Consider the following 15,530-nt stretch of genomic DNA (forward strand, 5'->3'; position numbering starts at 1 on the left):
GTTAATTGCAGCACTATTCTCAATAGAATTGGAATCGACCTAAATGTCCATCAACAAATGAATGGATAAATAAAATGTAGTACATATACACAATGGAATTTTATTCAGCCATATAAAAGAATGAAATTCTGCTGTTTGCAACAACACGGATGGAACTGGAGAACATTATGTTAAGTGCAATAAGCCAAACACAGAATGACAAATCTCATATGTTTTCACTCATACATGGGAACTAAATATTAAAACAATTGATCTCATGGAGACAGAGAGTAGAATGATGGTTACCAGAGGCTGGGAGGGTATCAGGGAGAGGGGTATAAAGTGGGGGTGGTTAATGTGTGCAAAAATATAGTTAGATAGAAGGAACAATATTTGATAGCACAACAAAGAGATTATAGTCAAAAATAAGTTACAGTATACTTTAAAATAACTAAAAGACTGGAATGGGAATTTTCATAACACAAAGACATAATAAATGCTTGAGATGATGGATACGTCAATTATCCTAAGTTGATTATTACACACTGTATACATGTATCAAAACATCGCATGTATCATATATACGTATGTATATATATACAACTATTATCTACCCATAAGAATTAAAAATAAAAAAAAAATTAAAAACAAAATAAAATTGAAGGGGGAAAAACGTGCTAATGATTTATATTTTTCACAGAATGACATTAAATTATAAACTAAAAATGCCATGTCAGGAAGAGAAAGAAAACATGGAAGAAAGAAAAAGCCTTTATATGTACCTTTAATGGCACTTCTTTCTTGCTTTTCAACAAGGGGTCCCACATATTCATTTTGCAGTTAGACCCACACATTATGTAGCTGGTCCTGGGTCCTGGACATTTCAGGCAAAGAGAGCATAAAATGGGGGAAATGAAAGCATTAAATATTATGTATTGATTAGGTCATGGGTGTATATTTGGCATGTGAGGGAATGTAGTAGGAATTGAGGTGTATAACGTAAGACTGCCATGTATGCCATCCCCAATCAGGGAGAAGGCATTGAAGAATTAAGATCACTAATAACTCTACCCAGATAAAATTCTAGAAAGATTCCTCTTGTACTTGGGTTTATGATGTCATGTAATTTAAAAGACTACAACCTGAAACACTAGTTCAATTCTTAAATTCTCCAGGTAGGAGATAATGTGTGTTTGAAGTAAGACAGTGACAGTTTGGAAGGGAAATGATTTTGAAAGGTATTTCTGAGGCAGAAATGACAGGATTTGATGATTGGTTAGATGTTGGTAATAAAGAAAAAGAAAGATTTAGGATTTCTGGGAGGTTTCTAGCTTAAAAGATCCAGCAATGGTTTTGCCTTAACTAATAAAAGAATTATACCAAAAGAAGCATGTTTAAAAGAGAAGATCAAAAATTTTGTTTTGAATATATTTCATATGCTGCATTATTATTTTTGAATGGATATATCAAGCAGACTCTTGGAAATATGAGACCAGAAATGTCTGTGCACCAGTAATACCATATTTTGTTACTTTGGTAATAATCTTTAATTGTTTGACTGATTTCTATTAATAGTTATACATATTCTTCAGAACTGGCTTCTAAGTTCAGAAGTAAGCAAATCGGCCTCAGAGTCTAAAAGATTGTTCACAAAAAGCCTGGGCTAAAACCATAGGATGTATTCTTTTAGGCTCTGACATAAAGCATTACTCATACTAACATTTATCCTGCTTGACTATCTATCCCTGAGACCCCTGTCACTCATGCCATACTTTTTGGAGAAGAATTCTGAGAAGCATCAAGGATGTACGGTAGAAGAATATATGGAAATAAAGGAAAGTGTACTCCCTTAGAAAAATGTTGCATACTGACATTAAATGAAATGATTTGTGTAAAGAACATTCATAAAATGCAAATTGCTACACAAACATCTGCTATGGATTTAGCTACTCCAGGTGAAAGTGGCCATCCACAAACACCAAGACAATAAGACGTTTTAACCTTCTCATACTTGAAAATGTCATAAGAATTAAGGATGCATGCCTTATCCTGGCAGAGGTGTTTGGGCCTTTAAGGAATTGGAAGCTTTTAAGGGCTTTAGAACCCCTTAAGCCCATGGACTATGGAGTGAGCACCTTGTACTTGGGGCCACCTTTATTTTATTTTATTTTTAATTGGAAAATAATAATAGTATATATTTATGGGGTATAATGTGATGTTTTGATATATGTGTACATTGTAGAATAATCAAATCAAGCTAGTTAACATACCCATTACCTCATCTACTTATTTTTTTGTAGCAAGGGCATTTAAAATGATCATTTTGGCAATTTTAAGATATACAATACATTATTAACTATGGTAACAATGCTGTGAAATAGATCACTAAAATTTATCTGTCCTTCCTTATAGTGGATTTATTTCTGTTCCACAGACAGTACATACCATTCTAATTTCTTACTCTGGGGCTTAACTGGTGCTGGTCTTTTACCTTTGGCCACCCCTCCCCGCATCCTACTTGCTTGTTAGGTCTCTAAGTTTTGCAAAACTGACCTATTCTTGCATACAACATGTTCTTCCTTCTTTATCTTTGTATCATACACATTGGCATTAAATTATCTAGCATTTTTAGTGACTTTTTTTTTTTTTTTGAGACAGAGTCTAACTCTGTTGCCCGGGCTAGAGTGCCATGGCATCAGCCTAGCTCACAGCAACCTCAAACTCCTGAACTCAATCGATCCCCCTGCCTCAACCTCCTGAGTAGCTGGGATTACAGGCATGCACCACCATTCCTGGCTAATTTTTTCTATATATTTTTAGTTGTCCATTTAATTTCTTTCTATTTTTTAGTAGAGATGGGGTCTCGCCCTTGCTCAGGCTGGTCTTGAACTCCTGACCTCGAGCGATCCTCCCGCCTCGGCCTCCCAGAGTGCTAGGATTACAGGTGTGAGCCACCGTGCCCGGCCTGTAGTGAATTCTAATTGTTTATAATATAAACACTGTTGTTTTGATTCTGTTGGCAGTTTCTTGCTATACAAAGTATCCTTTCAATGTCAGATACTTAATTTTACCTAATTACTTGCTTTTAATTCTATTTTTCCCCTTTGACTACTTAAGATAGATTTTCAGGTATGTTCACATTGCTCTGGAGCTTCTAGGATCTTCATACCCTGCTAATCTCATAAATGGCATGGCAACCCAAGAAACAAACTCTACCATATATTTAGTATAAATGTTACCCAGAGGATTATAGGTTTAACTCATTTTTAAAAGTCATTCAAAAGGGAAGAAATATTCTCCTCATCAGAATATAATGAATTACTATGACATGCCCCAAAAAGTTCATTAGTTGAGTTCAACTGCATTTGTGATTATTGTAGCTCTCTGATTCGAGTGAGGGAAGTTGTTGATGGGCCACAGATCAACTCCAAAGATGTTAATAAATATGCCTGATACCCAATGAAGCCTTAAAATCAGTACATTTGCCTTCTTGGTGCTTCTACCCATCCCTCATACTTCTAATGTATCAACATATAAATCAGGGTCCTAGTTCTGTGTTCTCAGCTATAGCATCATTTGGTTTAAACCTAGAAACTCTAGAGAAGGATTGTAGGGTAACTGACAGAAGGTATAAAATAGGGAAATCTTACATGGCCAATGTGGGGTCCAGAGAGGGGACTTTTAGTTTAAACAATTAAAGAGCTGAGCTTCAGAATAATCATCATCATCTAGACACTTTATTTTCAAAATCACTACCACCCCTCCCAATGATAGTTGACTACCTTCATACCTGACTTTCGATTTACACCTCATAATTTAGCTGCTTATATGCTTCGAGAGAGTTGAATCAGGTGGACTGGAAAAATACTCAGATTTTAGTAATTCATTGGCAAAGAAAAGCAGGAGTGTTTTGTGTGTATATACTGTGTATATAAACACATGTATGCACACGAGTGCAACCAGGAGTAAAAACTATGCTGATTCCTTTTACTTCACTTGTAACAGCTGACAGATTTCCATAATTTTAAATGAGGGAGTCACTTAGCTATGTGTGTGCTTGGGAGTAGTTTTCCTCCAAGTTCAAGTTAAAGTGGAGAAATTTTTGGTCCAATATCACTTTTGATCTCTATAATAATGACAGCTATCTATCCAAAAACAAAGCAGCTCCTTGGCATTATAATTGTTCAAATAGTAATCATGTGCCTATCTTTGAGATACAAGACTTTTGATGGTCTTCAAAGACTCTTCCACTCACTCCCTAATCTCAGATTCTATTTTAAGTTATTTTTGGAACGTCATCCACAGAGACACATTTCCCTGAATAAAAAGGCATAATGCTGATGTTTCCTGGGAGAGAGAGGCCTTCATGAGCAAATCCATTGAGATTTACTTATACATAAATGGCATTATACATGAATGACATACATTGGGAAGAACAGCAACAATTGAATATATCAAAAAGGTTAGGTGACCTGAAAGGTATGGAAAGATACTCTTATACTAGGATTGTAATCACAGATAACAGTGCCATGAGTATGTCTGGTGGTGAGAATAGCTGTGTCCCCCCACTTCTACTGCATAAGCAATGAAGTTAGGAAGGTCAGAGACCCTGGAGATTGCATGAGGTTGATCCAATTCCTGCAGCCACATTCCCAGGATGAATGTAAACTGTATTTTCTCCAAAGACAGTGCAAAGGGATCCAACCCTAGGAGAAAAGGGTTTACTCCTAAAATAGAATTGATATTCAGTGAAACCACCAGCCTGCAATGAAGTAATTCCTGTCCTGTACACAGTTCCTTTTATAAGCTAAGGTTCTTATGTTGTTAGAGGACAGAGGTAGTGGTGAGGAGGGGGATATGGAAAGGGTGGTCAAGAGGTTGCATTCAAATGGCAAGGCATCCTATCACAGGAAACATGGTGGTTCATGGTGGATCTCACTCCCAGTATTTTCCTGGCTTATTCTCTTGAGATGGGCGAATGAAGTGGGCTCCAAATAATTAGGAGATTCCTATAGTTGCATCTATGTCCCTAGAAGTTCCAACCATCCACAGGACCCACAATGAAGTTACCTCATCCATGTTTAGCCAGTGTGGAAAATTGCTACCAGGTGAGGTTAAACCAGAGAAAACATTGGGCACTTGGACCCCTGGAAGTTGGGAAGCCTAATAGCATAGGCCTCCTCTGGTTGTTTCATTAACCTTTAAATAATACAAGCCTGCATATCATATGATTAACTATTGGGCCCTTACTTTGTGTGTTATGGTGGGGCGTATAATATACTGCCAGAGCAGACCTGCTTAGCCAACAGAAACCCTAGGGATCTTCCTCCTCTATAGCAGAGAAAGAGTTTATAGTTCTGTCAGGACTCTCAAGATTTCCATAAATGAGGATGGTGAGGAGGTAATGGTGAGAGGAAACATCTGTGGAAGTAGCATCATTGTTCCAAAGCAGAAGACCTGCAGTCATAGGGTGACCAGCTAGAAGTATGGCGAGATACAACACGTTTCACAAAACAGGTAAGGATTGGAAGTAGCGCTGCCGCTGCATAGGAAAAACTGAGAGATTCCTTGATGAACCATAATTTAGGTGGGCTCCAGGATTTTACTGGAAGTGAACTAAGGAGAAGGTAAAAACAGCAATTAGATAAACTGTAGGGCAGGGCTATGACTGGTGCTTTGGATTTTTATTAAGCTCTGATGGACACCTGGACATACAAAGAGACTTACTATTTCTTTGGACCAAAGTAAATATACTCCTTCCATTTTTTTTTTTTGTTGTTGTTGTTGTTCTCCACTGAAGGTGGTTCTAGGGGAAACTTTTTGAAAATAGTGGATATTCAGAAAGGATTTTCTAATTCTTCATTCACTCATTTTTCCTACTTTCCAGTGCAACCCTTCCTCCTGGAAGCAGGTTCACTAAGCACACACAGCCAGCAAAAGGCAATCCAGTGTGAGTCAATAGAACAACTGAGGACAAGAATATCAACCTATTTAAGCGGGTCAACTGAAATAAGATGTCTGTTCATATTTTTTTTTTTTTTGGAAATAACAAAACTGAAGGAAGCTTTGCAGATACCTTCCTAGTTCCTCTATGTTTGCATTGCAATTTGCATTGACTCTCCTATATATTTTAGTGACTGCAGTTGGCAATTTGAAAATAAAAACTCGGTGACAACTGGCAAAGTCAAAATGCTTTTATTTATACTGAAGTTTAGCAAGTACATTTTTAACAAAGAAGGTGTACTTTAACTTAATATATGGTAGAACAGAGAAACCATACATGTAAGTTTCTAGTCCCTAACACACTACTGCATTTTTTCCTTAAAAGACAAAAAGCCAAGCTGAAATGAGCATAGAAAAGCATCAAATATGATCAAGTTACTTTAGCCATTAGGATTTAGTTCATATTCTTAAACTGTTCAATCTAATGCAAGGACAAAGTTTACATCATTTCTTTTAAAATGTACACACATTCCTTTTTTTTTTAAATGTAACACAGATTGAATAGCTTGTTCAGTAAACAAAGCTTTGCAGATAAACACAATTGAAATAACTCCGTGTTGAATAGTTTCAGAGATAAACTGGAATCACAAGCATCTTCATTTATGTAAAGCCAGCGAGGACCTTTCAGGCCGAATAAAATTGTTGTGCCATTGCTAAACAGTAATAGTTACCTCCTTTAAAAAAAAGAAAACGAGTTAGTTCTTCTGAGGAATAATTCTGATACGTGCTTAAAAATATTAAAACTTCTATTATCAGGAACCTAAAATGATCTTATGTAACTGGCTTGATTCAGTGTTGGTAAAATTTAACATTTAACATTTCTATATGTTAGTGTATCAGTTTTCAAAGGTCTTTCAAGTTTCATGCTACAGCTTCTGTTCTTCTTTCCACAGCACTGAAGACATCAAAGACCAAAAAAGATTCTTTTCATGAACTATGTTATAATGTCTATAATGTTCTATATTAGTTTTAACTTTTGTATATAATGGTACATTTGAAATCCCTATGGTTTACCAAAACAGGGAGAAAGGAACATTTGCTTGTTATGATCTAAGATAATGACAGCTTTGTACATTCAGAATTTCCTCTCCCCGGGTTAACCCTGAGACTGTGTATGCTGCATGAAGGGAGACTAGTTCTAAATATTATTTAGCCGTAGTGTTTGGTCAAAGCAGTATACATTTCAATGTTGGTAATTAAAAGAGTCCATATAATTCCAGAGTTATAAATTAGTTGATTGGTGTGAGTAAAAGTTATTGTTGGGAATTTAAAAAAAAAATCTATTCTATTTCTTTTTGTCTAACATTGCTCTTTTCCATAGCAATGGCTTATGGCATGAATCTCCATCTAGCTGAATCATAACAATTGGTTTTGGTTACAAAATAAGAAACAGGAAAAGAAGTGTGTATGAATCAGTAAAAATCCATCACCTGTGCTTGAGAAACACTTAAAGTCCATGTTTGTGAGTCAAATGCATCATCTCCACATATAAGGAGAGTACATTATCATTTTTGGATTGATATGCCTAGTCTAAAATATTAACTCAGTCTAGCCAAAGCTTACCATTGTTAGGAGGAAAGTATATTCTTTTTAAACATTATGTATAATAGCTTTAAAATATTTATCCTTTCTGCATAGAATGTATCATGGTGAGTTGATGGAATTTTCTGGATAATGCCTCAGAACCAAAAATAAAGATGTGGTAAGGTAATAGAAGAATAAGAGTTGGAGTCTGTGTCAGTCAGACTGGCTAGAGGGTAGGACATCAATAGAGGGCAACCGGACATTTTCCCAAGGAGCCCATGGAATTCATCTGAACTTTTCCAGGGACCAGAAGAAAACAAAGCTTGAATTTTTGGAAACTGTCCGGTGATCTGTCATCCCAGAGAATTGCTCAGACTCCTTTGTGGAGTCTGACAGTATTTACTGTGATAAAATTGACCAGATAGTTACTCAGTCCTCCAGTCAACCTCATCCTCTGTATACACAGCCTAAATGTCAAAGGAAAAGCTCTTCAACATCAAGTGGCAGACAGTCATTACCAGGATTAAAGTTTATAAAATACAGCTAAAGCTTAAATCATGCAATATAAATTGTGAACGTTACAAACTTGAAAGCAATGACGAAACAAATAATATCCTCTTAAAAAAGGTACATAAACACAGCAATGAATGGTGAAAGACAATCACCATTTGTCCTTTAGAAAAATGCAGTTTCTGAAAAATGTCCACCTTTGTTATATTTAATTATTGTCTTTATTAAGGGACAAACATATCTCCCCACACCCTTCGTTAAACATGCCCTCTTACAAGGCCTATCAGGAACAGTTTCCACAGCAGCTCAAAAATCCAAAGAAAAACTAGGCTAGCAAGAAGAAGATAATATTAATATGAATCAATTTTTCTATCCAGAATACAATCAATTGAAATTTCATGGTATTAAAACTTTTTCTCCCAATTGAGGACAGTAGTGAAATAGACTCCTGTGTAGCATGCTGTATAATGTTGACACATATTCAGCTACTATTTTACATATGCCAATACTGAATGATTATAAGGAAAGAACCAGTATTGACCTGCTAACTGACATGATCCTTGGAGCAATCTCAAAGTTTGCCACATTTCAATTTCAAAACGAATTTCAGCTATAATATGAGTGATTTATCATTTAGTAGTAGCTGTCAAAGTAAACTTCTAGATAAAACAAAAACATCTGGAAGCATAAACAGAGGAGAGCAGTAGCTGAATTTTAATCCAGACCCGGCATGCTCACTTCATTAGGAAGAGGAAACGGCTAATTAGTAATTGAGTGTTTTATGTTTTTAAGAGAGTTTGTACTTGAGCTCCAAGCAGAGATGAACTCATATGCATTCTGGATTTAAACAAGATTATAGATCAGCAAGAGCAACTAACAAAGCCTCTCCAGAGGAATTATAGGGAGCTTGGGATCTTACAAGGCGGAACACACACTGACATTTGGGGAGAGCTGACAGGAGGAATTCAATATATACAAATGTGACCCTTTTAAAACTAAAAGTGTAGGCCCATGCAGTCCTTCTCTTAGCACAGCACTGCCTGACATGGACATACCCCTAGCACTGAAGGCCAGTATGGGCCTTCCATACAGGATATGAACCTCTGCAATCAGTTGAGTTATATATAAAGGGACACAACTGGCTGCTCCAAACTCAAATAAATGTGAGACTTCCCTTCTGTGGTATATATCTGAAGCCTATAAGAAGAAATAGCTAAAATTAGATGTCAGAAAGAAGGCAGATATGTGGGAAAAGGCCAGGAAAAAAATATGAGGAGTCTTTATGGTTCAGACAAAGTAAGTTAAACATATCTATTTGTAAAAAGACAATATTTTATTTTTTAGGGACTTAATTAATTTGAAAATGCTGTTCAGGTACACCTATATTCCAATATATGCCATTTGACTATATAATGATGAGACATTTTTGGATGTTATAATTTTAGTCACTCATCATTGTTATTTAGATATTTGATATTAATAAAAATTTTAATCTGATTTACTTCCATCATTCTTCATGACTTCTTTCTAATTTGGCATTAGTTCACTGAATTGGACTAGAAGACTACACCTATTGTACATAAGCAGACCTTTTTACAATCTGTGTAGAATACCAGAATCCAAATGCCTATGTCATAGAAGAAATTCCTTCAGAGCATGGAATGACTGAAATGTCACACTGATATGAATTAATATAATATTTTAAGTGTATAAGGTACATTGCCATTCCAGCAGAAATTGCATGTACTGCCACGGGGAACTGATTATTGGAGAATGGATAAAAACCCAGTTTGGCCTCTTGAGTAAAACGAGTGATGCTTTTGCCACATAAGAACTTAATTCTAGGGCAAATATAAAAATAACACAATGGATTAGATTTTGCTTGGTGTAAGGAGGGCACTTTAGGAGGGGCATTAAATCTTTCTGATCACTAGAGCACCATATAGCACACTAGAATACTGCTCTGTTAGATTTTTAGTAGGCGTGAAAATGATGATGAAAGGTATCTGCCACTAGCCTGTGGCCAGGTCCCCATTAAGTAAATAGTTAAAAATATGTGAGGTCATTTCCAGGGCAATTCAAGCCAAATGACCCATTTGGTCCTAATCACTTGAACATGTTAGGCATCTATTTATGTCTAGGCCAATAGTGAAGAGTGTAAAATATCCATGATGTGATTGACCCATCATATCTGCCTTTCTCCTTTCTCACGTCTATAGATTTTTTGTTCTGTTTGCTTATTGATAACTTAATAAAGAGGAAGCAAGACTGTGGGTGGGAGGAGAGAAGAAAAGAATAAAGGGGGAATTTTTAGTAGCTTGGGTGTATGTTTTTATCATTGCCTTCTTTACAGATAAGGAATGCCCTACTAAAAAGGGGTTAAGTGTCTTGCTCCACCAACAGTTCAAGGGAAACAGTAGGCATGGTAAAATCTAGAAACTAGAGCTCCCTGTATTCCCTTAGAGAATATTATAGGCAAAGTGTTTCTTTTAGAAATCTGAGCCCCAAAGCAGTGATAACAAATATTGATCATTTGCACAAATGAATTATCTCCTGATATAATTCCTGTTAAATTCCAGGAAAGACAAATAAAAAGCTATTTCATAATAATCACAGCTTAAAGTAGGCATGTCTGTATTTTAATTTCTCTTACACCATTTAGAAATAGCATTTTCTCTGTCTTAAAAATTCTTCCACCTACTTACCCCACTAGGATGCTGTGTGGATTAATGTGATAATGTTTGTGAAGCACTATGAACTCTTTGGAAGAAAGGGGTTAAAAAAAGTGTAAAATATCATGTTTAGTCATCATTATGATTATCCTCTAAAAACTCACAAAGCCCATTCTCTAGTACATTTTTTCTGTACGTGCAGGGTTCTATTTATCAGTAATAAAGAAATAGTAATTGTAGGCTTCATATTTTAAGAATTTGAGTATGAATTCTAAAGAATTACAACACTAGATTAAGCAGGTAACTGCTACAGCACCCTATTCGTGCCTATGATCAGTTGGAGTTCCGGCATCAGTGTTCAGGCTGCACAGAAAAAACAATAAGACCTGGTCAAAATTTCATTCCAACAAAGAAAATCCAAAATCTACTCAATGCACTTCACTGAAAACCACAAACTCTCTTTATAGTATTTTGCTGTTCTATGTTCAAGATTTGAATAAATCTGTATGCAATAAATGCATTATTTTATTAGGTATATCCCTTAATCAAATAATAATGTACATAAGTCTCATTCTATTAAAAATGAATTTATACAAAGGTGAGCAAAACTGTAGATTTACAGTAATTTAAAGCTTAATCTTATTCTACAGGGGTGATATAGATAATATAAAATGGTATAAATGATATTCCCTAACTCTAAAATATGCTTATGAGCCCCTTGTGCATGTTCTCCTGTTTTACAACCTGCAGTGAAATACATGACTAGCTTAATAAGCAAGGCATTTGGGAAGCTTTTTTCCTCCACAGTCTAAAACATAAGTAAAGATCCACATTATTTTTTGAGTCAAAATCTTCGTCAATCATTACAATTTCCCCTCAGGATGAGATTTCCTTCCCTGACAGGATGGTTATTTGAAAGTAACTACTTACTTTTTATTTTTTAAATGCTACCAAGAAGTGTGTCTATAACGTTTTCAGAAGTTTAATTTATGTTTACCATAAAATGAATTTATGATTTTTCCTACCCAAGGCTCATGTTTTCTTCCAAGTGCTTCCTCAACACTTGCTCAATTCCATAAACAATACAACCTCCTTAAGAACTAATAGGCTTCATTACAGGCATAATTTAGGCTATCAAACTTTTATTTTGAGGTAGCTAACTTATTCTTGAAGCAATGCCAATATTTTGTAAATTAGTTCTTCAGCTAAGTAATAAGTTCCATGTTTTCTTTAAGTTGCTTAATTAGTGATGTTTCTAATTTTCAAACGGGCACTATATTATTTGACACCAAGTAAGATCACCTCTAGAAGGCAATGTTTTCCTAACCTGAATAAGAGACAGATAAAATAATGTGCTGATTACTGTTCCACTTCAGTCTTGGGTTTGATCCAAATTAAATGTAGAATTAATTGTATGAACTCTACTTCAGTTGTGGAAATATATTCAGAACATGATATCCTCAAATCAAATAAGTGATAGTAGTGAGGTTAGTTTGGGGTCCAGTTAGTCAATCAGTAGTATAAATATAGACCTACTAATTTGAGAGTGGGAAAAAGTAGACTATTGCAATCTAGGGGCAGATAATAAAACAATACAGCATTTGAGTACTTTTTGTCTAAAGAAGAACATTATTTTGGAGCCATTTTTTCAGAAGGTTCTGGTGTTTATTTTTAGAATAAGACACTTTAAAAAAAAAAACAGAGATTTCTTGAAAATAATAACCACTTGGGATTATTTGTCCTGAAATATTTCTGACTTATAATTTAATTAAAACAAAGACCAGTACAAGTTGTCCTTTCTTTGCAAATACTATCCTAATGGAGTATCAAACTCTCTTGCTTACTTTTAACTCACCCTGTTTTGGGGAAATAATTATTTAAAATACACCTTTTCCCCTTTTATTGAACCTCTAGTTCTTGTAAGACCTACCCTCAAAAGGAGGCATGAATGCACTTCTGTTCTTACATGGGGATAAAATATAGCGATATAGTTATCATAACCATGTACTGAAAAGCATACGTTTTAGAGAAAGTTTTGTATATCGCTTATATGCCAAATAGTTCATTCCTACTAAAATCTACATTTGCAAACACAAATGGTAACTTGGTGTGTATTTTATAGGGCATAATATTAATGATATCTTATACTTGTCATACTTGTCAGAGAGTATATACCTAACATATTGATGAGGAGGATTAGACAGGTATTATGATACCTATTTTACCAAAATTAAAGCAAAGAGAGGTAGAAGGACTTTTCAACGTCAGTAACTGAATTAATTAGTAACAGACAAATTCTGATTACTAAACCAGTGTTCTTTCTGCCACTTCATTTTGTCTCCCATGTACCAGTTATAAAATGGCAATAAAAGCACACATGTCCAGTACAGAGACGTGCAACGTTTGCACCATGATAAGAACTTTAGAAGTACTTGAATTCTATTTTCCAGCAGGGAAGAAAAAGGAAGTGAAAGAAGAATACAGGAAAGCTAGCATTAATATTTATGAAACACCAACTATGTCAGGAGCCACTCTAAATATTTATGTCACATGCAGAACACCATCTTCTTTCACTATTTTCTTGTTGTGGATAATGTTATGGTGAAAAGTGCTACTTATAGTTCTATGCCATTCCCCTAAAAATCTAAGGTCACATCTCCCACCTTCCATAAGTATCTAAGTTACAAAATGTTTCATAAAGGTCAAATTTATTTGAGTTCTATATAGGATGAATATTGGAAATTTTTTAATGTAATATTTAAGAGTATAATTAAGCTTTTTTGGTGATAATATTTAACCATTCCTTTTGTCTGCTAAACTGATAGAAAAACACTATAATACCTGATTTCAAAGGAATCAAAATATGGAGGAAAATGAAAAATGGAAGTAGTGTATAAACATTAAACAATAACTTCTACAATGTTAAAAATGAAAACATCCAATATTTCTCATTTAAATTTGAAATGAAATTACCAGGAGGTTGTAAGATTTGAGTATTTATTAGCCCTCTCTGTTGCAGATTTTGTCTTACTTATTATTAAACGGTGGCTCAGAGAAGCTGAGATCAACATTTAATTTATTCATTTTTATCATTTTAAATAAAATAAGAACACATAAACATTTGTGAAAGAATAGGGATATAGGGAGGAAATATTTGTAAAATAAATTATGCTTTCTTGAAAGCTAATAGAGGAATTGGTGAAAATGTTGCCCTGATAATTATTTGCATTATTGATGAAAGTAGATTCCAGCTAAGGTATATGGCTTACTGTGGAAGTGAGGGGAAACTACACCTTTACCCTGGAAGGTTCGCTGAAACGTCAACTCAGAATTAAGGCAGATTTATAAGAGAAAGAAGTTTATTTACTGTGGGCACTGGGAAAATCCCGGAGTAATTACCCAATATCCCAGTGAGGTCCAGAAGTTTATATACCCTCATTTTAAATGGGAGGGGGAGATGAAGAATATAGGTACTTCTGTTTAGGGGCAATAACTGGTTACTAGAAGGATGAATGGATGAGTGGAAACAGATTTACTTGTAAATGAATCTCTTTGCAAATTAAATTAACCTGAGAGACAGGTATTATACTTAAAATGATTAGGGCCAAGTCTGGTTGCATTCTTGATCTTCCTTCCTGTAATATATTTGAGATAACAGGGAATGGAAGGGAAGTCCATTGTTACTTTGATAGATCTGATCTGGTTTCATACAGATTGAGAGAAAGCCCCTTCCAATTTCTGTTGATCTCAAAGGGCCTCTATTTAAAACACATTTTATACCAAAAAAGTCATATTTTGAGGTGAAATTTCCCGAGCTCCTTCATTACCAATGTTAATTGTCAAACATTAAAACAGTAAAACATTAACTTGAGGGGAGTCAACAGATTAGGGGACTTCAAGGAGATATATGTTCAGGGAGGTATATATAAAATTCTGAAGAATATTTTCTCTTGATAGGGCTCAGAAAATAGCACCCCAAAGTGAAGACCTCAGAAGCAAAAGTTTTTCTCTGACTACTTCCTGTCCTCCTGCCTTTCAGTCCCATTCTTCTCCAAGGCTAGGTATAGAAACCAGAATCTCTCTTCCCTAAGGCAGAGTCCTAAAAGGCAGAATCCCTTTTTTCTGAAAGCTAGGAATGAAATTCTGTGTAAAAACCGGCCATGAGAATTTATCTGACCTACCGCGTTTGACTGTAGGTCATAAGACCTCCATTCCAGAGAGGGCCCTGCCCCAAACCCAGAAGGAAGGAATGTATGCTTAGAGAGGCCAAGAAGAATGTAGATAGACAGGCCTTGCTGGGTTTCCCCACTCAGTCTATTAGCATTAGATCATACACTTTTTCTTCAATCATATTTCTACATGGCCGTCTATACTTTATTGAACCTGTGAACTAAAAAAAAAATCTTAAGGCCCTCTACCCGCCGCCAACTGACTGAATGAACACCCTGTTGACCAAGGGGAACCTGAGCAATACCCTAAAGCTGAGTTACTGGCCATGAGAAGGGAGGTCAGACACACCTCATCAGGCCCCCTTCCCTTCTTGTAGATATCCTTTGTAACTCATTAACAGGCCAAAGGCTATGCAATACAAACCTGCAGGTCCTCAAATTACTTAACAGATCACTTGAGTCTGAGTATATGTCCAGTGACTTGTCTCTGATTAACAGACTTCCTTAACTTAACGTAAAACATTTAAAGCCTCATTTCTTTAACCAATTACAAATCAAAGATTCTTTAAACCCACCTGTAAGCCCCTGCTTTGAGATATCCCACCTTTTTGGGCCAAACCAATGTACACCTTCCATGTATTGATTTATGTTTTACATGTAATTTCTTTCTCCC

At 35.4% G+C, this 15,530-nt stretch overlaps 1 protein-coding gene across 1 annotated transcript in view; it reads right to left on the reverse strand.

The window, feature by feature from the left end:
- Positions 1-6,158: 6,158 nt before the first annotated feature.
- The window catches only part of DACH2 (dachshund family transcription factor 2), a 907,491-nt gene continuing 898,119 nt past the window's right edge, over positions 6,159-15,530 (reverse strand). The window contains exon 11 of the mRNA XM_012647131.1: positions 6,159-6,656. Within this exon, the coding sequence (XP_012502585.1) occupies positions 6,607-6,656 (50 nt within the window). The 3' untranslated portion in view covers positions 6,159-6,606. The remainder of the gene's footprint in view (positions 6,657-15,530) is intronic.

The sequence above is a fragment of the Propithecus coquereli genome, unplaced genomic scaffold (genome assembly GCF_000956105.1).
Source record: "Propithecus coquereli isolate 6110/MARCELLA unplaced genomic scaffold, Pcoq_1.0 Scaffold257, whole genome shotgun sequence".
NCBI classification, from domain to species: Eukaryota; Metazoa; Chordata; class Mammalia; order Primates; family Indriidae; genus Propithecus; species Propithecus coquereli.